Here is a 27,925-nt window from a genome sequence, read left to right on the forward strand (position 1 = left end):
GCGGCGAGGAGAAGGCAAATACAGCACAAACACAAACAGCAAGAGAAGTGCAAGTTGAAATAGATTGGAGCAAACAAAAGACACACACATGAGCTGTGTGTCCCAAATAAAATCACATAAAATGCGACGAAATCTGCAGCATGCATTAAACAACAGCCTGGCGAACATACAATATTCAAACTAAGTGAGCTCTCGAGTCCGGCAATTCGCAAGGAAGTGCAACACCGATAAGTCTTGGTCCTCCGAACCGGATCCTGGAGAGATGCCGTCACTGGAACCCTGGCTGGGGGGCGACCCCTGTTCCTGGCTGGGGATGCTGGGGATGCTGCGGCTCCGGCTGCATAAATCAAAGTGAGTTGCACTGCCCCTATCTTGTTGTGGCTCTAACGAGAAATCAAATTAATTTCCAACCTGCTATAAAGTTGTCCAGCTCGGTGGCATGCCCCCCTGCCCCCAGTTCGCCCCCTTTAAATTTGACTCAAGTTTTTCAATAAATTTCCACACACAACAAAAGAAACTGGGCCATAATGAAAGTCTTCGGATGGAAAGTTATTTTTCTGCGCAGCTATTTATGATTTCCAGCAGGGGAAACCCCCACTTCAGCCTGACGAGGGTTTCCATTTCAAAAATGCCACTACGTACGCAAAAGTTTCGTTTGGGATTTCGAAAGTAGTCATTCCCCGCTTTTGGCCATCGATTTGCGACGGGCTCTGCGGAGAGCCTTTGGCTTTAATGGAAGGCCCTCTAATAATTAGGAATTTTCCGGGGCACATGCGACTGGCTGTCAAAAATTTCATAAATGAAAGCCATAAAAGTGCGGCCCGGCCGGAAAATCAATGCTGCGCCACAGCTGTTGGCTCCTGCCCCCGGAATTTTCCACAGCCGAGTAGTACATGACCAGCATCAATAAGTTGGCCGGCGCACACAAAGTTTGGGACAAACAGCTGGTCCTGTTCTCGGAATCGCAGTCCCGGATTTATTGACACCCCCGCACAGAAACGCTCCGTCCGTCGATAATCACTGCGGCAACGTGCTGGCTGAATTCGAGGAGAAATCGAAATGGACGCGGTGCAAATTCGAGGTTAATGCACAAATAAATCTGCCACAAATTGCTGGCCATCAGAAATCACGTTTCACTTGCAGGCTGAAGAGAAGTAGTAGTAGTAGCAGTAGAAAAATAAGAAGGAGCCGGGCATCTATGGCCCAAAATAATAATTATTAACGCTCAACTGCGTCGCAATCAACAACATTTTATCTGGTGCTGCCAAACAGTTTCCAACTTTTGCGGCCGAGTTTTGTGTCTCAGTTTCGAGCTGCCACAACACTCTTGCCGCTTCTGCGATGCCGCTGCTGTTGTCCTTCGATATCGTGAGCCTGCTAACTTCCGATTTCCGGCGTGCGCCGTGATTGAGCGCCGCTTTATTTCCTGCGGGGCGGCGCCACCAAGGACCACAAGGACACTCCCAGTGCCCCGCCCCCCAGCGCCTGTTCGACTTTTGATAAACTTATTATGCACCCTTTAAGGACACTTTTCGCTGGTGGGGTTTTTTGGAGCGGGACTCACTGTTAAAGCTCGAGTTCTGAGGCTGACGGTGGTTCCCTGGTTAGGTTAAGGGTGTGATTCGTTTACTTCAGGTTTGATGGTATTTCATTTTTGATGAAGTATGATTCCAAAAGCTTAAACCACAAGCATTTCCCGTAACCTTTAAACTCTGTCATACATTTCAAGCATCTGAATTAGCTCTCCTAACTATTAAATCACTTTAAAAGCCTTATATACACACACACACCTCAAATCGAATCAGTAAGCGCCAGAGAACTAGGTGCGAGTCCAAATGGGTTGAGGATGGGGGCACCTTCCTCCTCCGCCGCCTGCGGGCATCAATGTCAGTGATTTATCACAAGGCACAAGGCACATAAATAAACACCAGCAGCCTTCGGGACGGAGTCGGATTTGCTGATACTTTCCGCCGGATCGGATCCCCAGCACTCCGGTAGGATTTTTTGACAGTGCGTTGCTTTACGCATCACTAGACTTATCCCGGTCCCCAAAGCGGGGGATGCCCACCCAGCCCCAGCTCCCAGTTTCCTTTTCATTTGACGCTTTGTGCACTTGACTTCGGAGTCTCCTTCGCTGGCTTCGATTTGCTGCCTCTAACGACCCTCATTGTTTGACACTCGGCGTTGATTTTCGCAGGCACTGTGCTCCGCCATATCTTCGATATCGGGCTCCCCAGCCCCTCCCTCCTATCTATTCTCCCTGCAGGATAATGGCGAAGCGGAGTGGAGCGCCTTGGCTGGCGACATTATTTTCACTTTATTGAAAACTTGTAACCGAAATTGATTTTCTGCGTCTCCTGGCGGCGGCGGCGGCGTCGGTGGCGGCACATTCCAAACGCCCAGGGAATTGACATTACCGCCCAGAAAACGCCGAAAACGCCGAAAACGGCGAGAACGCAGATGAACCCACCCACCCGTGGCTTTGTCTTCTGGCAAATTTATTTCGCATTTAGCTGAATGCTGGAATTCCGCATACATTTATTTTAAAGACTGTAATTTCGTTTTATTCTCATGCTAATGTGCCCGTTCCTGACTTGCATTTGTGCAGGCGCTTTGGCGCGGGTTATTAAGTATTTATTTGCGCACATTCCGGTGCTAATGTGTTTTTTGCGGGCTCGCGATGAAATGGCAATTCCGTCTGGGCCAGTCAGCACTCCTCCGGCCCAAGTGGGCCAAAATCAATTTGGGCCCAAATGGCTGGCTAATTGTTGCTGCAACTCGCTTATTTCAATTTCATATCGATTCGCGGACAAAAACTATTCGCGGCTTCCGGTGCAAAAAATGCAAATTCGCACAACACAAAAGCTTAATATCAATAAATTAATATAGATGCGCTGTCACGGGCCCTTTGTTGTCCTGACTTTTCCCTGCTTTTTGTTTTATACTGGCAATACCTTCCATTGTGTTTATAAGCTTTAGCTAACACTTAAAATTATTCGATGATTTTTACTGGGTTTACTGCTAAAGTATTCCTAGTACAGGCCAGCTGACTTTCTAGCATAGTTACGGTCTCCAATGCGGCTGGTCATCCCATTTCCATTCCATGCTGCTCCTCCTGCTCGCTACGGCTATCTTTTTTAGAATATTTTATTCAAATTCCGCCGTAGTCCAACCGGACCCGGCGACCAGAACAATAAAAGCAATCAGTGCTTAAAAATCAAATTCAATTTGCGCATATTCAGCATTTTTCCGTTGGCCTTTTGTTTCTTTTCGCCTTCCGTCTCTGTCTTGTTTTGTTTTTGTTTTGTTTTTATTTGTTGTTCCATGGCCGCAGCAAGTACTCAATTTTTTCGAAAAATTTATAACAAAAAGCGCTACCCGAAAATATGAATACCACCACCGGAGCGAGAGAGAGAGGCGATTGAAGCGAGCAGATTTCCCAAGGACGACGAGGCGAAGAGCAGAAAATGGAGTACTGGCAAATCATAAATATTCCCCGAATCAACAGAATATGATGAAAATCCATAAATCATTGTGGAGCGGCGGCGGACCCTCGGCGGAGTTGGATCGGGATTGCTGGGCGGGCGGCTGGCGGGAGTGGAAAGCCACGGCAAGGATTTCAAATGCAAATCAACTGTGTCAAAAACTTTCGCTGCCAAGTGCTCAACGGCGGAGGCAACTTTCTTCTCGCCGCCTTTCTCTGCTCTGCAGAGAAAGGGGCCTGAGAACTGCCACGCCCACTTGGGCCAGAGCAAACAAATAATGAAGATGAATGCAAACAGTAAAACACCAGGCAAATAGCAGAAGAGTTTCTCTCCCGAGGAGCAGAGCGAGAGGAGGAGAGAGGGCCTGGGAACTGAGCAAAATTTAAGCAAACAATGGACGTGGTGTAGGGAGGGGCTGCGAGCAGGGGGCGTGGCAAGGGGTGCCACTCGAGTGCGAAAAAAGCGGCTTTTGTTTCGTTTTAATGCGATAATTTCATGCGCAAGAATTTAATGGAAAATTATTTCAGCTATTTTCATAAAATCCTTCGCTTCGGCATTTCTCCTCCTGCAAAAGTTCGAAAAACGGAGCGGCAAACTTATGCCGAGCTCAGAACAATGCATAGCAGTGCTGCATAGTTCGCTTTTATCTCCCTGGTCTTCACATGAAATCGAAACTTGCATATTTATTCTGAGGATGCTGTGCTATCTCCACCTGGTATTGCCAAGCCAAAAAATAAACTGAACCTTAGATGAGTGAGTCCTTACGTTCAGCTCTCAGATGGGAAGTTCTAGGTGGGAAGCTTAAAAAGGATGCATTAGTGCATCAAAATAGGTGCAAATTTGTTGCAGCCTCGAACTCTGTGCGGAATTTGCATGGGTTTGGACGCCAGCAGGACACTGTGCCAGCAAGGACATAAAAGCAGGAGGCAACTAAAATTCAGCAATAAGTGCAGGACGAAGGAGCAGGAAACGAAGAAATGGCCAGCGAATGGGGCGCGAATTTGTTGCAGCAAAGCTCTCAAATGGAATTTAATTGCCTGCTGCGATTTGGCCAGCACCTGGAGCGTAAAATTAAACGATGCCAGCTGAAATCAGGGTCCGAATCCTGGCCAGCCGAGCGGAACCCGGAACTGTTGGCCACCACACTTGTTGCTCGCCCCTTACACGTGGCTTTCACGGTGGCTTTGCCAGAGGTGTGCCTTCGCTCCTCGCGCTGCATCAGAAATTGTGATCACGTGCGGCCGGGGAAATAAAACGAAATAAGGCGAGTTCCCATTTCCATGGTCCTCTGGAAAATATTTCCGGACGGTGCGAACAGCCAAGGCTCGAGATGAACGGACGCGGCGAACTTGTCGCCCATAAAACTTGGAATTGAAAAACTTTTTTGAAACTAGAATCGCACGCACTGCTTGCTGTGCTTCCTGTGTGTTTGTGCGAACAATTGAGACAAAAGGCGGTGGGCTGGAAGGGGCGTGGCGGCGGGGTGCTGCGTCGAAAGTCGAAACACTTTCGCCTGATTACAAACGCGCAAATGATGCGTGTCTAATGCGCACGGAGGCCAACGGAAGTCCCGAACAAAGGCGACCGACAAACCGCAGGGGCGGGGGGTCCTGGAATCGAGTCTGTGAGTAAAGAATTTTTACATATGAATGTACACGGCGAAAAAATGTTATTTGGCTTGCGGACTCCAAATTGAGTACTCTGAAACTCCAGCTCTTTTTTGAAAACGATTTGATTCCTCCAGAGATTCCTGCATTATCCTGAAAATAATCAGCCGAGGACTCGCTACACAGACATTTCGCTCGGTGAGCCACAAAATTGTCAAATTGTCTGCTTTGCGTCCGTCCCCTCGCACTGAATGTACATGTATGAGTGATGCCAGAATGTAGGCAACATATTTCGCCCGTAGAGCGAGAGGGCTGTAGGGCCGGAGGGAGCGGGACAGGAACAGAGCAATGACAGACAGCCTCAAGCTGCTTCCAAGAAAGCGGAGCAGGCAGAAGCCCACTTTTTAATAAAATAAAGCCAGGGCCTGGCAAGCGTTTAACATATGCCCCAGCCAGAAGAGGGAGCAGCACAGCGGCAGAGAGAGAGAGAGAGAGAGAGACGGGGAAAGGAAGGGAAAGAGAGAGAGAGAAAGAGGGAGGTGGCGAAAGAGATAGCGAACGGAGACCGACGACGGCTTGATATTAAGCGCACCAGAGATAAACACAGACAGCACTAAATTAATTCTGCTCAATTTGCATTAAAATATATGTGTGTGCGAGAGATTCCTTCTGCGAGTCTGTCTGCCTGTGTGTGTGTTAGTTACATTTCCGTGGGTGTCCTTGTGTCTGTGCTCTCTTCCGCTCTTTCGCATTATATGCGTGCACAGTGAGAAAAGTCTATATGACTTACATTTATCCAGAAGCGAAGGTCCCGTTGATTCTCAGTATATGTGTTGGCCGAGTGACTCATATTTGTTTCCAGTGCACTGTGCAGCTGTGTGCTAGTTTATTTAATTTTAAAGCCCGACGGCTGAGCGACCAAACCTGCTTCCACTTCTGCTTCTGCTTCAGTTTCCTCTGCTAACTCGCTTTTCCACCCGCTTCCGCCCCGCCCCGCCCGCACCAAAACCCCTCCAATCACGGAGCTCGATGCGGTCGCACAGGTGAGCAAAAACTTTCGCACAGCTGCCTAATGACATTGTGGAGGCACTGCGTCTGTGGTCAGGTCTGCCGGCAGGAGCCACAGCCGAAAGGGGCGTGCGTGGGAGTGGGCGTGCCGGGGACAGCAGCTTTCAGCAAGTGTCGGGACTGAAGGGCAGCCCAATATTCGGGCTGTTCTCCGCCAGAGTTGGCATCGGATGGCCAGACAACAAAGTATTAAAACATAAATGCCAGCAATATCAAAGCGGATGAACCGCAAAAGTGAACGCCAAATACACACACACACATAAATCTGCATACATAAGGATACAAATGGACTCGCAGCACAGCGAAGGTCAAAGTTGTAGGGAACTTGCTCGGGAATTTCAATCTGTTACCTCAGTAAGAACTGCTTACCGTCTTAAATGTAAATCATTCAAGTTGATCACTTATATAGAATTTGGGTTTTAAAATTGATAAAATCTTATGGGAAAAGATATTGAACACACTCGCTTAAACTCTTTTGGCTTACTTAAAAAACATATTTACGCATTGACCGATCCTATTAACTTGACCGCAATTGCTTGCTCCTCAAATACACGGATATACACACAGAAGTATATGTAAACAAATTGTTACGCACTTTATGAAATGCCAAACCGAAGCAAACCAAAACCCGACAGGCGGACGGAGGCTGAATTTGTGGTCTCTGCCGCCGCTCCTCTTCCCTAATTCCCCAGTTATTGTCTTTTACATCATCGCTTTACTTAGCATAAGTACAGGCAGAAGCAACAACAAATTGCCGCCCCCGAAAACGCCTCTTCTGCCCAGGGGCGTACGTTTGTAGGGGGGACACTAGTTTACTCCAAGGAGTGAACTGTGGATAAGGAAGCATCGCAGTTTTTAGATTCTCTTAACTAATTCTTTCTATTTGCACTAACATAGTTAATAGAATGATACTAACTAATAGGATGCCCCCCTTCTGGGGCACGCCACTGCCTTTTTGTGTACTCGGCTGTTGTTGCCGGCTTTCCGTGCTGCGCCGCATGAAACCGCCTGACACCGCCAGCGAAGGCAACTCCAACACATCCAGTCCGAGCTCCTTTCTGCCATTGTTAGCATTTATTTTTATTTTATGCACTCACACCCCCGGGAAGCACCCCGAATGGTGGATACCCAGCACCCCTGGGCGCCTTGAGCTCCAAATAAGTATGCACAGCACGGGGCAGACTCCGATGCCACTGCTTTCCCGCTCCCAATTCCGAGTTAATATTATTGACTGCTTTCCTGGGATGTTCTTAGCCGCCTTCCCCGCCTTTTTCGGCGTGTGCGTGAGCGTGCCAAAGCCAATATTTAGCTAATGGTCTTCATATTTTAAATATTGGAGCAAGGGAGCGGGGAGTGGGGCAAAGCCACTGGCAAACTTTAAAGACCCAAAAACAAAGAAGGGGAGTGAAAGCACAAATTCAACGCAGGAAAAAGTGGGGGATGCGAGTGTAAAATATTTAAATTAAACTGCAAGCGCAAATACACACACACACACACACATACTCGTACACAATGCAATTTCATTTTCGACCATAAATTGCGCGCATGTGAAAAGTTGTTGCTCCCATTTTTACGGGTTTATTTATATTTGGTTTGTTATTGTTGCCACTGTTACTGTTACAGTTGCCTATTTATTTGCAAATGTCACGAGTCGGGCGGAATGAGCGGCCAAAACGGGGCGTAATGGGCGTGACAGATAAAAGTAAATTTGTTGATTATTGTTTTTTGCACACTTCAAACACGATAAATAATTAAGCGCAACTACAGGCGAACTTTGCTTGCGGTTTGAGTGGCAAGTGCTGGGGGAGCAGCCCAGTCCAATGGGCTTAAAGGGTAGGCCACCCTCCTCCTCCAAAGTGCAAATCTTTGCCAGCAGTCAACAGCAGCAGCAGCAGCAGCAGCAGTGCAGCTGCGTCGAATAAACCATGAAAATGTTTTGCCAGCCACAAGCAACGAAACAAGCAGAACGCATTACCATATGTGCCTGCAACAACAGCAAGAGCAACAGTAACAAATGACAATTTCCACAAAGCACTATAGGCAAACGAAAGCAAACAGGACAAACCGAAGCGAACATAGGAAAAATGCAACTCTTGCATATTTGGAACAAGTGAATTGAGCGGGGTGGTGGGGCATCTGGGTGGTTGGTTTGGTATATGGAATAAAGTTATATTGATGTCAAACATGCGCAAAAAGGAACAGAAACAAAACCCGAAAAAACAATCAAGTATGTGCTGCAAGGCCTGGGGTATGCTCGAATGTAGAGCATTTCAGTGATGAGTTGTTCTAAAAAAATAAGTGAATGAAAATAAAAGGAATGCTTCAAATTCGCATGTGAGGGAAAAAGAACTGGCGCCAACTGTGGGGGCAATATTTTTAGAGTTTCCACCTAAACTTATTGACAGCCTGCAGAAAGAAAGCTGATTGGTCTGGAAATACTACTTTCTCCATACCGTGTAACTCAGTGAAAGGATCTTGTTCTAGGCTAGCAATTATTGTGCACTCTTTTCGCAGCCTTGGGTGTACAGGTAATGGGCACAAAAAGTTAAAACGTGCTGCTCTTTTGTTACCAAAACATCGTCGACACAAAAGCCGCCCAAATAACTGAAACTGGAACGCCGAGAGGCTGCATAGTAGGACCCAAACCCTTTCCCAAGCAATGCAAACGATTTTCAAACTGGGCGTATACGTAATCTGCCATGAACCAAATATGTGATGCGAGCTGTTGGCCAAGAGGGAAAAAGAAGCGAGGCGGGGTGCTGCCACAATTGTTGACGGCCCGGTTGGCTGGCAAAGTGAGCAAGTGGGCCGAAATCGAGGACACACACGGGGGGAACGATTTGCGCACTCGAAAATCGCTGAAATCGCTGGCAAAATGATTTGTCCACGTTACCCGCTTTTCCCCCAGAGCTATGCAATCATCTTTTTTCGTTGGCGCTTTTTTGTTTTCTTTGCCTAATTGACGACACCCTAGCGCATATGCCACTGCCTGTGCATACATTTTAATTTGTTTACTTTGCGCCCATTGTTGTCGATGGAGGGGCAGATGGGCCAGGTGGGCCAGGTGGACTTAGCCGAGGTGCCAGGCACGGCACCCACACATGGCCTGGCTAAATACACTTTTACGTGACTCGACGACATCAGCGTACGGCATTTATGGGTGGAAAGCCCACGGGTGGAGCAAGTTATGGAGTCGAGTGCCTTGGAATCGAAGCATATCGCTACCAGTGCAGTTCAGGACGGATAAATCCTTTCCTGGCCTTAAGCTAATTTCCCCAGCCATCGGTTTAAAGCTGACGCATCGCAAAACGAATTTCCTGCCTCCACATTGACACTGATTTCATTTCAGCCAGTGGCAAACGGTCGCGTTTCAATGGCAGCCCCATAAAAGACACCACCACCCAAGGGTTTTGCAACGGGAGGCGGGGAGGAGCGGAAAGCACGAGCAATGCAAGTTAATGCAAAACGCGGCATTTAACACTTTTGAAAGGAAGCTCCCCCCTCCTTTCACAGCCCCCCTCCCCAATGCTCATATATTTTTTCCGGACCCCCCAAACCTCCTCTACCTCCTGACCAGGCATCCATTCACTGTGAGTCAGCCACACTATGGCCCTATAAATTGCTTACAAAATGTTGTTTTATATGAGAATCCCCTTCAAGCGCACACACATGCACTGACTCACTCACACACGGGCACTGCAGCTGAATGCCAGTGTGTGTGTGGGAATTGCATTTTACATGTGACGCACGTGTGCAACAACAGAGCCAACAAAAACAAACTCGGCCCGAGGCAACAGAGGTAGAGAAATCCGGGACTGAGAGAACAGTCGAGAGATAAGCGGAAAAACGATGCGAAAATACCCTTTTTTCAACTATTCATATTTTACGAAGTTCTAGTATCAAAGGTGTTTTTTGGGTATTTTGAGGAAAAAAAGATTAGCTTTTGGGGTCACATCTAGTGTTGTGTAATGTTGTAAACATCTAGTAATAAATAACGAATGTTCAAAGTAATCGAAATCCTATATCATATGGGGAAAAGTTCAAGTTTTACTGAGCATATAGTAGATACTCCACAAGCCCTTCAGCTATTCAGGATCCATGAATATACCTCTCAGGAAAGAAAGGGCATAAAAAGCATAAATCGCTTCACATGCGCAAACAAACTGCCTGCACCGCTTCCTCCTCCCTTCCTTTTCCACCGCTCTTCCACTGGCTTTTCCTCTTTTCCCGCCCGGCTTGCGTGTGTGTGTGTGTCAGCACTCATTAGGATTAATTTTCCGGTTGCAGCATAAACTGAAGCTTACAGACAAGACACAGAAGGGTATGAAAGGATATGAAAGGACTACACAGCAGAAAAGATCGTTGCACCATTGGTAGTCGTGTGGATGCGGCCAAATGTGGCAGAATTATTCGGAAAACCATCTATTGGATGCTGATGCTAGTAAGAAGACATTTTTCCCTGTGTACGCTCAAGTGTTGAATGCGTCCGTCAGCCTTCAAACGTAATAAAAAGAGCGGCGCAGAGACCACTCTATCCGTCTCCCTCTGTCTCTGGGCCAAAAAGAAATAGTTAAACTGCATAAAATTTAATCAAGAGCGTTGAATGTCAGCCCTGGCAATGGCAGCAAGGAAGAAGCAGAGAAGGCCGAACACACGACGAACACGTAAACGAGCAAAATGACATTTTATCATCAAAGGTGGGCCAACAACAGCCAGAGATGGAGGCAGAGATAGAGATGGAGATAGAAATAGAGATAGTTGCAGGGGGAAGGGGGATGGGGATAGGTCGGGATAGAGACAGACAGATGGATGGAGCGGGTGGGGTGGAGTAACCCACAGAGAATCGAGAACCATTTTGTGTGCGCTGAAGGATAACCTACATTTTACTTTTCAGTTTTTAGTTTGCCTTTTTATGCACGTGTGTGTGTCTGTGTGAGTGTGCTGGCCAGACTATAGAGCCATCTGTCTCTGTCTGCGTAGGGCTACGTGTGTATGTGTGTGTGTGTGTGGAATGACAAAGCAAAACTTTCCAATTAACTTTGATTAAAAAGTTTCCACTATCGCCCTGCAATGTAAACATGAAAAATTTGTTTGAATTAAACTGCTGGCAGTCAGTCTGTAACGGGGCGGCTGTAGGTGTGTGGGATTGTGGGCGTGGCAGGTGCACATAAAATCAATTTGCAATAAAATCAGTAAGTTGTATTTGCCCATCTCAAACATGACCAGGAAAAGCGGAAGGGAGAAATGCGGTGAATACTGAGAGATGGATCGGAATGGCTGTTGAATCGACAATTAGTCGGGGTCTCTGACGATTTCGGGTTTTACAATCCAACTGAAACATTAGACGTTTTTTTCAGAGTTTTGTTGTAGTATATTAATATATGTGACTGGTGTTTTGGTCTCCCTGCCGCTTCTGACTGGTTACATCATCGATTAAATATCGTTAGGAAGGCGAACTGCAGGCCAAGCCGAAATAAGAGCCCGGGATCCGCGAATGAAGCAGCCGCATAATGGACAGTTGGCCACAACCACAGGACCACCACAGATATGCCAATCCATCCCCACGCACACACACACACGCACAACAATTGCAATCCCCAGTGCACTGGTGTGTGTACGCTCTATATTGTGTAAATTTGCAATATTTGTTTTCATTTCATTCACTTAAAATGCTGTGCTTGGCATGCAGCAAGCGAAAGAAATCACAGATAGAGAAATGTGAAAAACCTTTACTATATATAATATATAGTAAGTTGCGTACTTCAGAAAGTTTGTTTATATAATAAAAACCCATGCAAACGTTAACACATGCGGTGTATATATTTGCCAATAGCAATGCGCCGCTAAGTCTAATTAGCAGTTTCATTTACAAATCTAGTGCAAACATATTTCATTTTCCAATCTGGTGGGCAAACACAGGCCCAAATAGTTTGCCTGGCAAATAGCATGAAATGCGGAAGAGCTCACATTTTTTTCATTGTGCACTGGCGATGCTGCATGCGCTTTTATCTTGCAAACTTCGGGGTCACCACCTGCAACGCTTTCGAGGGGTTTTGGCGTGAGCTGCCTCCTCGATCACCACGTCGCCGCAAATGGCACATCAATTACATTCTTACATTTCATAGCAGATACAAATTTGCAACAGCAAGCTGCTGGCCACCAGCATTTAGTGGATGGAGCCCCACTCCACCACCCGCCAATCCTGTTTATTTGACTGTTTGCCCGCACTGTGTTCCATATATGCATCTGTATCTGTATCTGTATCAGTATTTGAATCTGAATCTGCACCTGCATCTCTGGTCCTGGTTTAGCCCGCACATGACGAGCATTTTTGCACAATGGCAAAAATCTGTCGGTTGTCAGTTCGCACGAGTGTGAGTTAGAGCGATATTGCAATGTGCATTATTTTGGCAATGGAATCCGGCAGCTGCAGGTGCCATACATCTTCATTCTGTACACTGGGTGCATTGTGATTTTAATACTAAGTTAAATAAATGGCTAGAAATATTTGTTAAATTTATGTTTAAATTTATAACTGATTTTAACGTTGGGTACTTTAACTTTAAGCAAATATTTTTCAAACGAGCGCTGCATTTTTGTGATGCAAAAAAGGGTTTTTGCAAGTGCACTGAGGTCAGAAGCCCGCTCCGTTTGCATTGCGAATCAATCGCTTTGAATGATTGATAGAAATGTTTGCGATATACATTTGCCAGCTGGCGCACTGGCAGCACACATCGATCGATGCGGAAACTCGCCCTGGGCGCAGTGCGAAAAAATTACACATACGCCCCATGTGCGGAGGCGCGCGTGACAAATTTTAACGCTCCGACGCGCCGCTCGTTGGGGTTTTATGCCGCTGGCGAAGGGGCAGGCGAATGGCGCAACATAGAAGGCACCTAATAATGCTGCGGCATTAAAAACCCATAAAAGGAATCGCGACTTTGATGCGGGGCTGCCTTAAAGCTGCCTTCTTCCGTGCTTTCCATTCCCATTTCCACTTCCTGGCAGGACATTAAAAGTTCGCTCGGGAAAACCCTTTTCTTGCGGCTGTCGAATCTGCGGTGAGTCTGCAGTCGTTGGCTGGCCCTTTTCGGGGACTTAATAAATAATTTGGCCAGCAAAAAATTGATGCTTCAATAAACTTGGGACCGGCTTACCTTTTGGAACTCCAGAAATAATCAAGTTTGCACAGCAGCGCTGAAAGCCACACAAACTTCAATGTGCGCCAAACGCACTTCAAAAATTGTTTGGCAGCTCCTGCTTTTCAGCTCATATTTCACCCGGGTTTGAGCCTTTTTTCCGCCCGCCCCTCAAACTTGAACGAGAGTTGGCCAAAAGTAAATAATGAGTGAGAGACAGGGGATTGGGAACGAAAGTTGGTCAACCTGAAAACTGGGTCGTCCGATTGCAGTGGAAAGACGGATTTCTCCTTAAAGTCAGCCGAATCGAACTAAATTCGTGAAAGATTTCCGACTATTTGACTATTTAATTATGGAAAAAGATACAGTTACTTAGTTACCTTTATGGATACATTCTGACACAAGTGGGACCTTTAAGCTGCAGAATTAAGCTGAAAGCAACTCAGTGACTGCAGCATTAGTTAAGCCCGGGATCATTTATTTCCGGGGATTATCCATTTATGAGAACCACGGGTATTGCATCCACTGCGGTTTCTGCGTGTTCGCGGCTGATATACGTTGGCCAAATCCACAGACTGCGTTTAGTGTGCACTATTTTATGGGGCTTCATTTTGGCGTGTGGATGCTGTTTTTTCGCTTTTCTTTTTTTCGCCAGCTTCCTTTATTTTATTTTATTTGTTGTCGGAGCGTGGGTTGTTTGTTTGTTTCGCAGTGTTTGCCTGTCGGTTGTGCATAAATTGCGGTGAGCGAGGACTCCCCGCCTTTCCCACTCCTGCGCCGTGTGCGCTGAAACAATAAACAACGTGACTTATCACATTGCGTAACTTGTGATTTAATTGGATTTATGCCCACGTACGATGCGAGGCAGCGAGCAAAATTGCAGTTCGGGAGCATTTCCGCTCAATTTTATTGCAACTGCAGCCGGCAACCCCGCCACTCCCGCCACTCCCTCCACGCAGAGATCCACGTGACTTGTGTAATGTCCGAAAATCGGAACCCAATCGCGTTTGCCATCGATTGTGGTTGTGCAAAGTTTTTAATTATGTTTGCGGTTAGCAATTGGATTTCTTTCCTGGTCCCATACCCGCACTCGGGAATCCGCAGGACGCGGGACACCTGATGGGTGCAAACATGGTTGGTTAAATTATTTTATAAGAGCCACGGCAGAAATGCGTGCATTACTTTTTTGTATCCTCCCGCTGCCAGTTAATATTTCGATTTGCACAGTTTTGCATCCTGTTCGGGGAGTTTCCTCCGGGTTGTTTGAGATACGCGTCAAAACGTTAAATATTCGATGCCCACTATTAAAAGGCCACAAAAAATGGGGAGCCTCGTCGGAAGCTGGTGGTGCAAGTGCAACAGTATCGCAAATATTTACCACACACAGTAGGAGCAAATGGACAAATTCTGCACTCGTACACGGAGAAAAAGGCTTAGGCATGTTTAACAGTTTGAAAAGTGCATAGTTTTGGACTGACTTCAAATACAAATTGAGATAAACACCACACTTGAACTTCGTTAATGGTAAAATAAATCCTTATTCATAATTTAAAAAACGATTCTTTCCTACAATTTTCTTGAGTGGAGCAAAACGGTCAAATCAAATGAGCGCCAACATGGCGTATGCGTAATTATAATTATGTAATGCAAACAGCACAAAGCGCACACAGACACACACACACCCAGGAGGGATACACAAACAGACAGACAGACAGACAGTCAGACAGAAGAGGCACACACACATGGGCACATGTCATTTTAATTAGCATATAGAGCAACACGCATACGCCACGTTGGTCGTCGGACTCAATTTCAAGGCACTTGGCATTTGGACATCCCAGTTATAATTGTTCAACAGGCTTACGCAGATGATGGGGTAGACATGGTGTGGGGCCAAGGAGGTGGCTGGGGGGGGGGGGGGGGGGGGAGTGGCACGACAGTTGCGCATTCAATTAACGCAGCTCAAATACACACGCTCACTTACGCACACTATCATACTATTCGTAACTAGGCCGCAGCTTCTCATTTCCCGCCGCATTTTCCCACCGCCCAATTTTGCCCAACATTGCGATTATCGAGACTCTTTGGATTCCGCTTTTTGGGTTTCGGCGTTGTTTTTCGGGCGCCAAAACATTTTGGCATAGTAAATCCGTAGCATCCTTCCTCCCCGAAAGCCCTGTTAAGTGTTTTGCGTGTGTGTGTGCCAGCGAATACATAATTAAACGATTCACAGTTTTGGGCATTTAAATTAAATTATGGCTGTGAAGTGTCGAGCGGGAAATGGGGAAAGTGCCCGGCGAAACTCGAGAGCGTATCGAGCTCTGTTAATTGACAGATGCTAATTATTACCTAATTATTATTTATGCGCGGCTGAAGGAGCTGTCTGTCGGCATAGCTTTGTGTTCGGGGCGTAGACCATTAATTTAAATATCTTACGATAGGAAAATGTTAATATGTTCAATAAGCGAAACATTCGTGGATGGTTGGTATAGGAACTACTGCTTGTATCACCTATTATCGAAATGCCGAAATAGTTCCTGATCGAAGCCGGCTTCGTATTCAAATCTCGTCGCAGTTTAAGCCTCGAAGCGGAACTGCGGCACTTTCATAATTCGCCAAAAGCCGCTCAGACAGGTTTTCACGGGAAAATGCGGGGTGCAGCTGCAATTGTACGAACCGTTGGGCAAATGTTCAACGAGTTATAAAACCGAAACTCGAGGAAAACCCCCGAAAGCGAACGAAAACTTCACTGCAGGGCCAAAATATGAAAAGTTTCCCTCAAACAGCCACGCCCCCGAAAGGCGAGTGTGTGTGTATTGGCATGTGTTATCCATGTGTGTGTGTGTGTGTAGGGGGCGGGAGAACTGCCTTTTTGCGATTAGCATAAAACTGCCAAAAAGCCTGAGTCTGTCCCTGGCTTTGGTTGGAATCTGACTCGAACACTAAAAGAAATTTCATTTTCATGCTAAATTAAAACATACAATTAAGTCTGATTGACCTATATTTAATAGGAGTGGTCTTAAGGTTGTAGTACTAGACAACTTTAGTCCGGTCATTGATCATGCTCTAAGTATCTTACATAAATGATATATTTGATTCTTCGAGTGCATTTGAAGCCAATAAACATTTATACTGCCTCTCTGCTCCAAGAGACACCCACAGAGCTCAGCTCGGCTTCTAAATACCTCAAAAAATATTGGCAGCAGCAAGGGCAGTCCGCTCGCAACGAAAACTGACCGGAAAGTCGGGCCGACTGCATCCACAATGTGCCCAACAGACTTGGGACTCCGCACTACGGACTCCGCACTACGGACTCCGGAATACTGACTCCGATCCTCTCCACTTGGATTTCGACTTGTTTGCATGTGTTGCGCACTTGCTGTGAGGCTTACCTTGCACATTCGCACTCACACATAGGGGGGAGTATTTCTTTTTTTGTGAAAATAGAGGGAGATCCTGGGGTTGGGGCAGTCGTATTTGGCAAGCTAAACGAGTTTAGTTGGCCAAACATTATCATAACTTGGTCGTTTGCAAGCCGCAATGGTGTAATCGTTTCATTTTTAAAACGTTTTCGGCATTTTTACGGTACTTTCCCAAAATGGCTGCCTTTCCGTTCATTATTTTGATGTCCGGTTGGCCAGGACGGGCCCAAAGTGGAGTATGGAGTAGGGTGGCCCCAAAACTAGCGCTGCCCATTCAGAGTGCAATGTGTGGGCCAACCGGCCAAGCGGCCAACGCTGCATACCGCATAATAATAAACTTTCACTTTTGGCAGGTTTACTCAACTGTAGTGTGCCCTTTTCAGCCTTATTCGACAGCAATTTAAGCGGCAAATGATTACCTTTCGAGGGAGTGGAATCGAAAAAAGTATGCCCAAGTTTCTGTGGGCGCCGGGGGTGGTTTTAACCCCTTTCGGGGGGGCCAGTGCCGGCCGCAGGTGTCGGCATATAATTAATTTTATGCATAATCAAGCAAAGTGAAATAAAAACGCCTATTAATTATAGTTTTTGCTGCCAGCCCTAAATAACTTTATTCGTGTGGGGTGTGTATGCAGGGAAATTAATTCAATGCGCTTAAATTTCACGTCTATTAGTCTCCGGGGTCCCAGGCCTGTTTCTAATTTCCATACGGCCACTGCTGCTTTTGGCATTCGGGCCATCCAACGCCACTCGCCGGGCAATTAATTTGGAATTTTAATACCCAAAGTCGCTGATGCCGGCTAATTGTGGCCTGCAGAGTGACCCTGGCCTGGTGATGCCTCGCTCCAAGCTGCACAGATAAAAAATCAATAATTACTTATAGTGTATATGCATTATTAATAGGCAATTATTAAATTTAGTTATTCGATTGATCCAAGTCTACTGGGGGAGTGCGGTTATCGGGAACCCACTCTTCATGCCTTACCACTTCATAAAGATCGATTGGAACTTTAAAGGGGCGGCTCGGGTGCGGGTTGCAGCTGCATCCGGGGGAAAACCAAGGGTTAAGCGACCTTCTGTGGGCGAACATTAGGTGGGAACTTTGGCGGTGCCAGGGAAACACCTGCCCGAACGGAAGCGGAAACTGTCAAAGGCACAACAAACAAACGCAGCGATGAAAAAACACCGACTGTGTGGGGGAGTGGCAGCCGGCGAAGGCAAAAAAAGAAAAACCATTAGACGACACAATTTACTAGGTCAGCAGCAAAGGATGGCAGGTGGCAGGGCAATAAAAACAAAAGTGCCAACTGGCATGAGCCAAGTGGAAAGGCAAGGAAAATGGCAAGTGCTCGAACTTGTGTGCAAACAGTTTAAAGTGCGACGATGGCGGCAAGTAATAAGACAAAGTGGAAATTTAATCAACAATAAACCCGAAGCTGTTAAATAGGCAAACACAAGCAGGCAGGCTGGAGATGGTGGGCCCATGAAAATTGAGACAATGAAAAGCCCGTTATTTATGCGGTGGCCGGGCTAATTGCAAAAATAAAACATGATTTATGGCCCAAATGAGCCGTGATGTGTGCCCGCGTGGCTGGAACGCTGAGAGCAGCAAGATTGGGCGGAAGGAAGGAGTGGAAATGTTGCGGCTCCATGCAAACAAAGGACCTTCTTCCTCAGCTTGTGGGCTATTACTTGCGGATAATTGGTATGCGAGTCGCTCGCCAAGTGAGTTGACAAGTTGCGAGTGATAGTCCCGAGATGAGATGGCCCCAAGTCAATGGCTCGGAAGCGAACTACAGGCAAATCAATCAGGCAAACACCCACAAAGGGAAAGGAAAAGAAAAGAACTCGGGGCCAAGCTCATCATTATGGCTCATTAGCAAAGCAATTTTAGCGGGTGCGACTACAGTAAATGTGCGTCCCCCTCCGCTGCTCCCACTTTCCCTTTGCGGCTTACTCGCATATTGAATGCTGCTAATTTGGCCCTAAGCCGCTCCGGACCAGGACCTCGTGCATAATGCCAAATCTCTCAGTGTGTCAACGTCGACAAAACTATGCCGCCCACTTAGCCATCCCTTCATAAGACTTAGCGAGGCCTAAGCCAACTGCTTATTACATGCGAGCATGAGCTTCTGGGTCGAAAAAGGCAAGGAAAGAGGCTAATGTTGCGCAATTTGGCCCGACTGGGTGAACTAGTTCAATCTGAATCTGGGGATTGCACATTGAATCAGGTCTTATGTACCTTTTAGCTTTAAGATCAATTTGACAAGGAGGGCTTAATTCAGTGTACCTGCTTACCTTTGAAGTGATTACAAAACTGATTCATTCGTGCATTATCGATTCAATGAATAGGTAGTGCTGGATACTTTACTCTAAGTTGATCCAAAGCACCTATGCTACCACATTCAGCAGCAGGACATGAAAGGAATTGGGAATGGCGTAATGTGGCTGCGGTTCCCAGGATCTCATGGGTCCATTATTCCGGGGAGAAGCCAAGCAGGAGTGCTGCACACGCACATGCTGGCTTACGGACAAACATCGCCACCGAGGCTTGTTGATAGCCCTTATTGTCTGCAACTGCTGCGACTCTTAGTGCCAACGATTCGGGGGGAGGAGAGGATGTATCTCGGGGTTTTGGCTTTGGGGGGAGGCAGTCTGGCGTGTTGACGTTGGCAACCGCAGCAACAAATGTGCATAGAGTCGGCAGCTGGGGCAGACTGCAAGTGGGGAGGGCGGGATAAGCAAATGCAACAGCAACAGACTGCTGGCTCTCATTATGTGTAATGGCTGTGGCAACATCATCAACGGGCAGTAAGCAACAACAAAGGCGGCACAACAACTGCTGTCAGGGAGTCCGAAATGACAACAATGCGCCAAAAAGGAGGAAGTCATGAATGCAATTTACCTGTACGTTGCCACCCGATTCCGAAAGGAATGAAAAGCCAGCGGAAAGCGAAGGAAAAGCAGAGGAAAAGCTACTGCCAGCAGTTACTTACCGCCGCTGGCAGCAGCAACAAAGGCCGCCCACGAATCCCCGTAATGGGAAATATGATCCGTCCAGAGTTGCAAAACAGGACTGCAAAAGGATCTCGGATGAATGTCACAACTTTTGCCCGTCGCCCAGCTTATTATACAAGATGTACACTCGAAAAAGAATAATGAAATCCGTACTTATTTTCCGTTACTCTTTAGTCGGGCTTAAAAACTTCAATAAAAATCGAAAGAATCGCGGATTCTTGAGTATTCTATCTTAACTTGTCGACTTACTCTTGAGCATTATATCTATTGTTTCGAAACTAAGTTAGTGTTTTGTGTTTTGGACTTGTCTCGGCATCAATTTAATTTGTAATCTAACCGATAAGACCCCGACTTTGCCAGAACACTTTATTCAGAGATAGTTTACGTAATAGCTTGTGGATGAGCGGCAAACTAATCGATTCGTCTCTCCCTTCTCTTCCAGCATGGACTTCACGTGCCTCTTCTGCTGCAGCCTGGCCTTCGTCCTGTATCTGAACACCCTGGGCGCTGGCTTCGTCTACGACGACAGGTAAGAGTCATTATGCCTGAGAAATCGGGGGAGAAACGCTCAAGCTTCCAGGCAAATTTATTAAAGTTGCGATAGCGTAGCCTGAATTGCGTTACGTTACAAAAAAAATGAGGCGGAGGAAGGGAAAGTGAGCCGGGGGTCGCCTGCGGCATGCCTTGATGCTGCAATGGAATTCCAGTGGTGCTTAAAATCGAATTTCAGCCCACTCTGGCGGCTCCGCCGACTTTGTGCGGCATTAGAGTGGCATTTGTTTATGTGAACCACTGGCGGTGGCACAGGTGTGGGCAGGTGGCCAGAGGAGGGGGAGGGCGAGGAGTTTGCTGTGGCCACCTCCCCATCGGCCTCTGCCATGATATACGAGCTGCTGGCAGCGCCGTCCTCGATGTCACGAACACCCGGCCAAAATCCTACAAAAGTCCGCCTGCCGTGCGTGCAGAGAGTGCACAGGTGGTGGAGTAGAAATGCCGGAGGTGAAACTCGAGGAGCGGGGCTCGCACGGAGCAGGACTCCCGCCAAAGACCAAAATGCAAGCCCTGCTACGGGGCAGTGTGCTTGTGTGGGAAAAGCCAATAGGATAGCAGTCGATGATGTTGCCAATGTAGTGGAAGTCGTTCTCAGAATGCTAGCTGCCTCCATTCCCATGCACAGGAAGCAGGGTATAAAGCAAACAGCCCGGATTTTCCATAAACGAACGCGAATTCTTCAGGAGCCCATATCACCTGCATGTCCTTTAAGTTATTTTCAAGAGTAAACATTGCATTTTCAACATCTGTTGAATAACCATTGGCCTTGGATTCGGTAAAAGTGTTTAGATATTAAAATCGACCTTAGAAAGATAAATAGTATTTTGTAAGTTTTGATTACAAGACTTAGAGCTCAAACCTCAAGGACGAGAAAATCAATCACTGGCCGGAAGTGGCTCCATGGTCTGTACGGTGTTTCTGATATCTCCACTAACACCCCAATTCCTCTTCTCTCCTTGCAGACGAGCCATCCTGGCAAATGCGGATGTCTCGGGCGGAACTCCTTGGCAGCGGAGCTTCTCGAACGACTTTTGGGGCACTCCGCTGACGGACAGCGGATCCCACGGCTCCTGGCGACCGCTGTGCGTGCTCAGCTTCCGGCTGAACTACCTCATAGGCGGGGGCTTTGCGCCCTGGGGCTTCCACCTGGTCAACAATCTGCTCCACTGCGTGGCCACGGCTCTGGTGGTGCGGGTGGCGCGCACCCTCCTGGCCTCCGTGTGGGCGGTCCTGGCCGCAGGCGCGCTCTTTGCCGCCCATCCGATCCACACGGAGGCGGTGGCCGGAGTGGTGGGACGGGCGGACGTCGCCGCCTGCGTCTGCTACCTGCTCACGTACCTCAGCTACCTGCGGCACATGAGGTGGCGCGAGTCCGGGGATCCCCGCCAGTGGCTGGCCCTTGGAGCCACTTTGATCCTGGCTGCAGCCGGTCTCCTCTGCAAGGAGACGGCTATTACTGCGCTTCTGGTCTGCGCCTTCTTCGACGTGATGCGCGGACTCAGCGGACAGGTGGACAAGGTAACTAAGCTTTATACGATAAATAGTCTCTCCAGCTAGCATAACTCCCTTAAACATAGAATAATAATAATATAACAAACGTCCCTATTTTTCGACTACTTTCCATAGCAACGTCTGCGATCCGTGTGCATCGTTCTTGGAGCTCTGTTCTGCATGGCTTACTGCCGCCTAGTGATTGTCCCTGGTCCGCAGACGGCCTTCTCCAGCGCGGACAACCCGATCGCCAGGACTCCCTCCGTCTGGACGAGATTTCTGACCTTCCTCTACCTGCCCGTCTTCAATCTGCGCCTGCTGCTCCAGCCGAACGTGCTGAGCTTCGACTGGGGCATGGATGCCCTGCCCAGAGTCACTTCTTTGTGGGATCGCCGCAATGCACAGTCCGCCTGCTTCTACTCTGTGCTAGTGGGCGTGGCGTGGCGCAGCTGTAGACAACTGCTAAGCGGGTCAAAGGAGGTGACCCACAGTGGAGTGAGCTCAACCTTCCCGCAGTATCACATCCAGAAGGTGGCCAGTCGCAAATCGCGCTCCAAGCGCAAGCGGATGGCCAACAACACCAAGTACCAAGCCTTTGAGGCAGCCTATCATCAGCAACAGCAGGAAGCGCTTCCATGTCGCGATTGCAACAACAATAACAGCAGTGGCTACGTCTACGAGGGGAGTTCCCCCGTTCCACAAGCCCCAGCCCAAGCCCCTCACCTTGTGTCTTCCGCCTTTCGCGGCTCCCGCAGCAGCAGCAGTTGCAGCAACAGCACAAACAGCTCCAGTTCCAGCTCCTCCAGCTCGAGTTCCAGCAGCAGCAGCAGCAGCTCCAGCCTGAGTGGCGGCTTCCAGTGCTCCTCCAAGGATTACGCGCTGGAGGGGATGTCGCCCGCCAATCGGGACGCTTGCGTGCTGATCATGTCCCTTGGCTTCCTGGCACTGCCCTTCCTGCCTGCCAGTAACCTGCTGTTCTACGTGGGATTCGTGGTGGCCGAGCGACTGCTGTACCTGCCCAGCGTGGGATTCTGCCTGCTGGTGGGCTACGGGGTCTCCAAGCTAATGGCCTGCAACCAGAGGACACGCAATACCCTCCTCCTGAGCTTCAGTGTCCTCCTGGCCGCCATGAGCCTGCGAACTGTGCGGAGGAACGCCGATTGGCGGGACGAGGAGAGCCTCTACCGCAGCGCCATTGCCATCAATCCGCCAAAGGGTAAGTGCTCCCCCGCAATCCTTTCCAGCAGAACGGCCAGCTAATTTGATTTGCCTTTTTAGCGTTGGGCAATCTGGGCAGCGTACTCAGCTCACAAGGGCGATACGAGGAGGCCAAACAGGTCCTGCAGGAGGCGATTCGGTTCAGGCCCAACATGGCGGATGTGCACTTTAACCTGTGAGTAACCGATAGCCGAAAACTTTGAGCACTTAGCGAACATTTGCGGGCAGTTAGAGCGCTCTTTTTATAGTAGTTAGTTCAATTAGTTTTCCTTTTCTTTGAGCTAGAGATAATGTCAGGTGGCTTTCTGGTCTTTAAAGAGTTGATGGAATTCCATTCTGCTCTTTGCAGTGAAACATTTCATAAAAGTCACGTAACACTTGCAATCTAGCCTGATGCTCATACAACTGTTAGGTTTTTTTGCAAAAGTGTAAACCGGAACTGGCCTCATTATGTTGCCTACCCACATGTGACAGGCAAAAGCGATGCGATAAATGGCAGCCATTTTCATTATCTCTCCATGCGTTTTCCGCCCACACGGGGCACTCTATGTCCACCACCCCCTGAAAGTCCTTCGCTTGGATGCGCATTTAGCGCGGCCATTTTATGCAGCGTAGCATTCCAGTTATGAGACTCCGTCCCCGAGATGGCAATACAATGCCGAACAAGCTGTCAAATGAAGCCCATTTCCTTTTTTACTTCTCGCGCTGCCCGAGACACGCAGCAATCCTCCAATCCTCCAAGTCGCCATGCGACTGCATCCTTCGTCTCGTTTTCCCATTTGTATCCTGCTCAGGGCATTTGCGTGCCGCTGCAGAAGCAATGCGCATTTCGTGATGCATGCACTGGGAGAAACCGACTCAGCATTGAATATTGCCCAGGAAACTGCCAAAAAATACTCGAACCTACGAGTGATGAAAGTGCGCAAGGATGTGCCGAAAAATTGGCATACTTGGAAGCTCCACCTCTAGTGCTTGGAAGAAGGATTAACCACTTCTGATTATTTCTGCCCGTGTTCCAAGCAGGATGCTCCACAAAAGTCCTTAGCTTTCACACTCTCTCCGTCCGCTCGTCCCTTCCGACTTTCCGTCCCTCTGTCAACGTCTGACAAAGTCTGTAAGCGTGCTCCTAGATCCTTCTGTTTGGTATAGTACTCCGCTGGGGCTGTGTTTTGTCTGCTGTCTGTTGTCTGTTCGCATTGCATTTTTGCTCATTGCGCATATTTCACAGCAGCGACGCGATGCGACACAAAACGGGACGGAGCAGCAGGAAAAGCCAGTGGGAAAAGGGGAAAAGCGGAAATGCGAAATACAAAATACAAAGCTGGAAAAAAGCGAGCGAAAGAAAAGTGAGCGCGGAGTTGCGCTTTGAATATTCAGTGCGTCATTTCGGGTTTTCCTTTTTACCGCCTGTCTGTCAACGTCAGGCGGCTTGTCGCAAGCCAGATTATTGCTTGTACTAACCCCGATTCTTAGCTCCATTCCCGGGCTAATGCCACGGTGCTCAAGTCAATGGTTCAGAACCAGGTCACAACTGCTAAGGCTGCCGTTATGTGTGTCCTCAACCCCGAGTCCTGTGGCCTGCGTCCTGTGTCCTGCGTCCTTTGGAAACCCTTCAACAGGCTGCCTTCAGCTGCCTACAAAGCGAACGAAGCGCTAATCGAAAATCAATGTTGGCTGTTGCTGGCTGGCTCAACCGCAGCAGCCAGCCCCTCCCTAGTTATTCAAGCAATCCTGCGGATACACATTCCCGTACCTTCCTGTACATACATTATTTACTGCGATCAAATCATCAATAGCAATGCTCGCGGCGTCGTCGCTGCTTGACTGATTGCCATCTCCCCAAAGTCCCCAGTGCCTGTTCACTCCCACATGTCCTCCAGGAGCAGCCAAACACCGATACCAGCAAATCACTGAGCTGTATAATTTGATTTTTTACTTTGCCCAACGTCAAACATTCGTGATTTTATTGTCGGTCTCGCTGCTGCACTTGTTGTGGCTCGCATTCGAATGGGGAAACTCAAAAGGACCCTCTTCCGATCCCTCCTCCACCGCCTTCCGCTCTGAAATTGGTTGGGGAAAACTGCAAGGCTGTCGTCGCTTTAAGAGCCAACTGCTTGGCAGCGGCCAACTAATTACATAATTCCAAGTACACCTAAGGAAAAGGTGCGTGCCATTCTGCTTTCGTTTCATTTCGAAAGCTACAGTTCAACTTTTCAACTCGACAATAAAAATATTTAGTTGAGAAAGTAATTTAGAACTTAGAACTAAGATCCAGTCATTCTTTTTTCGGTGTGAAACTTTTTTGCCATGCTATGATGAAAAAATCGTGAAGAAATACGTTATTTTGTAATTAATGCATATTTCGATTTTCTCTTCAAAAATAAGCAGAATTTTGTCGATAAAAAAATTATTATTCGTCCAAATTAAGAGTGTCATATCTCTTTGCATTCGTAATAAAATTTCCCTTCGAATGGCATTCACACTTTAAAATGTCAAAATTTTGCCATTTTTCGAAAAAAAAACGTGATGTAACCCCTTATAAAAAATGCAAAAATTGGAAAAAAATTTTTTTTCAAAAATCAGCCAAAAAATGATTTGAATAGTAAGTTTAGATCATTAGCTTTAAGAAACAGTCATTATTTTTTCTCTGTGACACTTTTTGGAGGTGTTATGGACGATATATGTGTATTAGAGATCATTATTTTGCTCATGTTTAGTACTATATAGTTTGATAGTTAATCCCTCGAGCAGCTTGGTTTTTTTTTGAGTGTATCAACAGTTGCTCATCTGAGTGGCGTCTCTTCAGCCCCAGGCACTCGACTTGTCAGGCTCCGGGGAATCCTAAAGAGGCCAGTCCCTCCAATTTCGGCGCTCTAATTAGATCACAAGAGCTGGAGAAGTTCAGTCTATTAATGTCAACACTTTCACTCTCGCTTCAGGGGCATCCTGCACCAGAATCAGCAAGTCTATCCCGCAGCTGTCGAGTGCTTTCAGCGCGCCATCAAGTTCCGACCGAATCTGGCGGGTGAGTTATCGGGATTGTCTCTATCCAGTGGCGAAGCCAACTCATGATTGCACCTCCTCCTTGCAGTGGCGTACCTCAACCTGGGCATATCATTTATAGCGCTGGGCAAGCGCCAGCAGGCCATCGAAATCCTGCAGGCGGGCTCCAACCTGGATGGGGCTTCTGTTCGAGATCGAACAGCCCACGATCAGGCTCGCAGCTCGGCCTACCTGCAGTTGGGAGCCCTCTACGCGGAGCAGGGAAAACTCCAACGGGCCCTGGCCATCTACCGAGAGGCACTGTCATCGCTGCCAGGACTGCCGCAGCAGCGTGAGGTTCTCTACCAGCGGATCGGCGATGTCCTCGGTCGCCTGCAGCAGTGGGACGAGGCGGAGCGACACCACCGCGCCGCCCTCGAGCTGCAGCCCAACCAGGTGGCCGCTCATCTCTCCTACGGCATCACACTGGCCAGAAATGTAGGTGATCCGCCTTTCAGTGGTGCAGTAGGAAATATTTCTAATTTCCTTCTCCATTTCCATGCAGAGCAGCCGCGCCTCGGAGGCGGAGATGTGGTTCAAGCGAGCCTTGAAACTGGCGCCCGATCAGGCCAGTGTCTATCATCATTATGGTGAGTTAAATCCCTACATAGCCTAAAGAATTCTCGTAGTCCCTTTTACTTAATGCCAAAAAGATCTTGCATTCTAAATTGGTAATATTTGGTATTTCTTCCGTAGCCGAATTCCTTTCGCTGCAGTCGCGACATCATGAGTCCGCCATCTACCATCGCAGAGCCGCGGAACTGGCGCCCAACGATTATGCTCTGGTGGTGGCCGCCGCCACCGCAATGCGACTGCTGGACAGGAAAGTGGATGCGGAAATGTGGTACAGAAAGGTGAGTCCACTGATGAACAACCACTTCCAAATGAACTGTTCGTTAAGCAGAGTCCTTCTTCCTTTCAGGCTGTGGCCCTACGACCGGACGATGCCCATGCTCACACCAATCTGGGGGCCATACTGCATCTGCTGGGACGCACGAATCACGCGGCAGCTAGCTATAAGGCGGCCCTGAGACTTCAGCCCGGGGATGCCATCACGCTGGGCAATCTGGCCAAGCTGGGTGTCACGAATGTCTAGCAACTGTAGTGGCCAGCCAGCTAGCGATTAAGTTTATAGGCCAAAGGGCAGAGATATTTTTATATAGGAACGGGAGAGGCAGGAAGGGCGGGGCTGGATAAGCGTTAGATAACTCTACAGAATTTATACAAAGGACTTCGATACATATGTATATCATTAGCAGCTGGCAGCCGTGTAAATATCCAAGCAGCGACCAAAGAATGTCACAAAATAGATAGAGATACCAAGATACCAAGATACCGAAACGGAGCGGACAGATTGAGCTACAGATAGAGATGGAATCGGTGGAGAAGCGACAGAGAGAACAATAATTAAACTATCTAACTGTTAAGGGAACGAGTTACTGTACAGCTATAGGAGCAAAGTGGATCCGTGGGAACGATGATTGGGTAACTACTCGTAACGTGCTTAAATATCCGTGTAAAATACTGTAAATATGAGACACCCACAGGCACCCAGCGAGCTGTGGGTCATATTATTGACTATATATATACGATATGACTTGGCTTCTCGAGATTGTTTTGTCCGTTGTGTGTACATTTTAGTTAAGCGAATAAAGATACCGATCAAGAAATGTATGCATTGTATAAAGATATGGCAAGGAGCATATAATAAAAACAACAAATTGAAGTGAAATTGAATTGATTGCGTTGAGGATTTGACTGGGCTTGGATGACGTACCAATTAATTCCGCCGGAGCCCTGCCCATCTCATAACCCGTAAGCCTGCTCAGTGGCGCATTCCTTTCGTACTTACTCCGCTGCGGCCACTGCAGTCGACCCAAGCTCCA

The 27,925-nt window shown here is 47.8% G+C and overlaps 1 protein-coding gene across 3 annotated transcripts; it reads left to right on the forward strand.

Moving 5' to 3' along the window:
- LOC6730516 (protein O-mannosyl-transferase TMTC2) lies at positions 1-27,776 on the forward strand. 3 transcript variants are annotated; one of them, XM_039292484.2, is made up of 10 exons: positions 1-351; positions 20,179-20,265; positions 21,251-21,806; positions 21,915-22,995; positions 23,058-23,172; positions 25,937-26,022; positions 26,089-26,477; positions 26,545-26,629; positions 26,736-26,893; positions 26,962-27,776. In XM_039292484.2, the coding sequence occupies exons 1-10, from the start codon at positions 263-265 to the stop codon at positions 27,133-27,135; spliced, it is 2,820 nt and encodes a 939-aa protein (XP_039148418.1). In that variant the 5' UTR covers positions 1-262; the 3' UTR covers positions 27,136-27,776. The 3 variants fall into 3 exon arrangements, with proteins under 3 accessions (XP_039148418.1, XP_039148426.1, XP_039148422.1); XM_039292488.2 differs by lacking the exon at positions 1-351 and adding an exon at positions 4,255-5,109; XM_039292492.1 differs by lacking the exon at positions 26,962-27,776 and having other exon boundaries at positions 26,550-26,629; positions 26,736-26,857.
- Positions 27,777-27,925: the final 149 nt, after the last annotated feature.

This window comes from Drosophila simulans, chromosome 2L, assembly GCF_016746395.2.
Source record: "Drosophila simulans strain w501 chromosome 2L, Prin_Dsim_3.1, whole genome shotgun sequence".
NCBI lineage: Eukaryota > Metazoa > Arthropoda > Insecta > Diptera > Drosophilidae > Drosophila > Drosophila simulans.

What these genes read in the sequence shown, in the direction of transcription:
- LOC6730516 (XM_039292484.2), top strand. Translation starts at nt 263, where the DNA reads ATGCCGTCACTGGAACCCTGGCTGGGGGGCGACCCCTGTTCCTGGCTG. An exon ending in CTCCGGCTGCATAAATCAAA is followed by an intron (nt 352 to 20,178) that starts GTGAGTTGCACT and finishes CTTCTCTTCCAG; the next exon opens with CATGGACTTCACGTGCCTCT. An exon ending in CGGAAATGTGGTACAGAAAG is followed by an intron (nt 26,894 to 26,961) that starts GTGAGTCCACTG and finishes TCTTCCTTTCAG; the next exon opens with GCTGTGGCCCTACGACCGGA.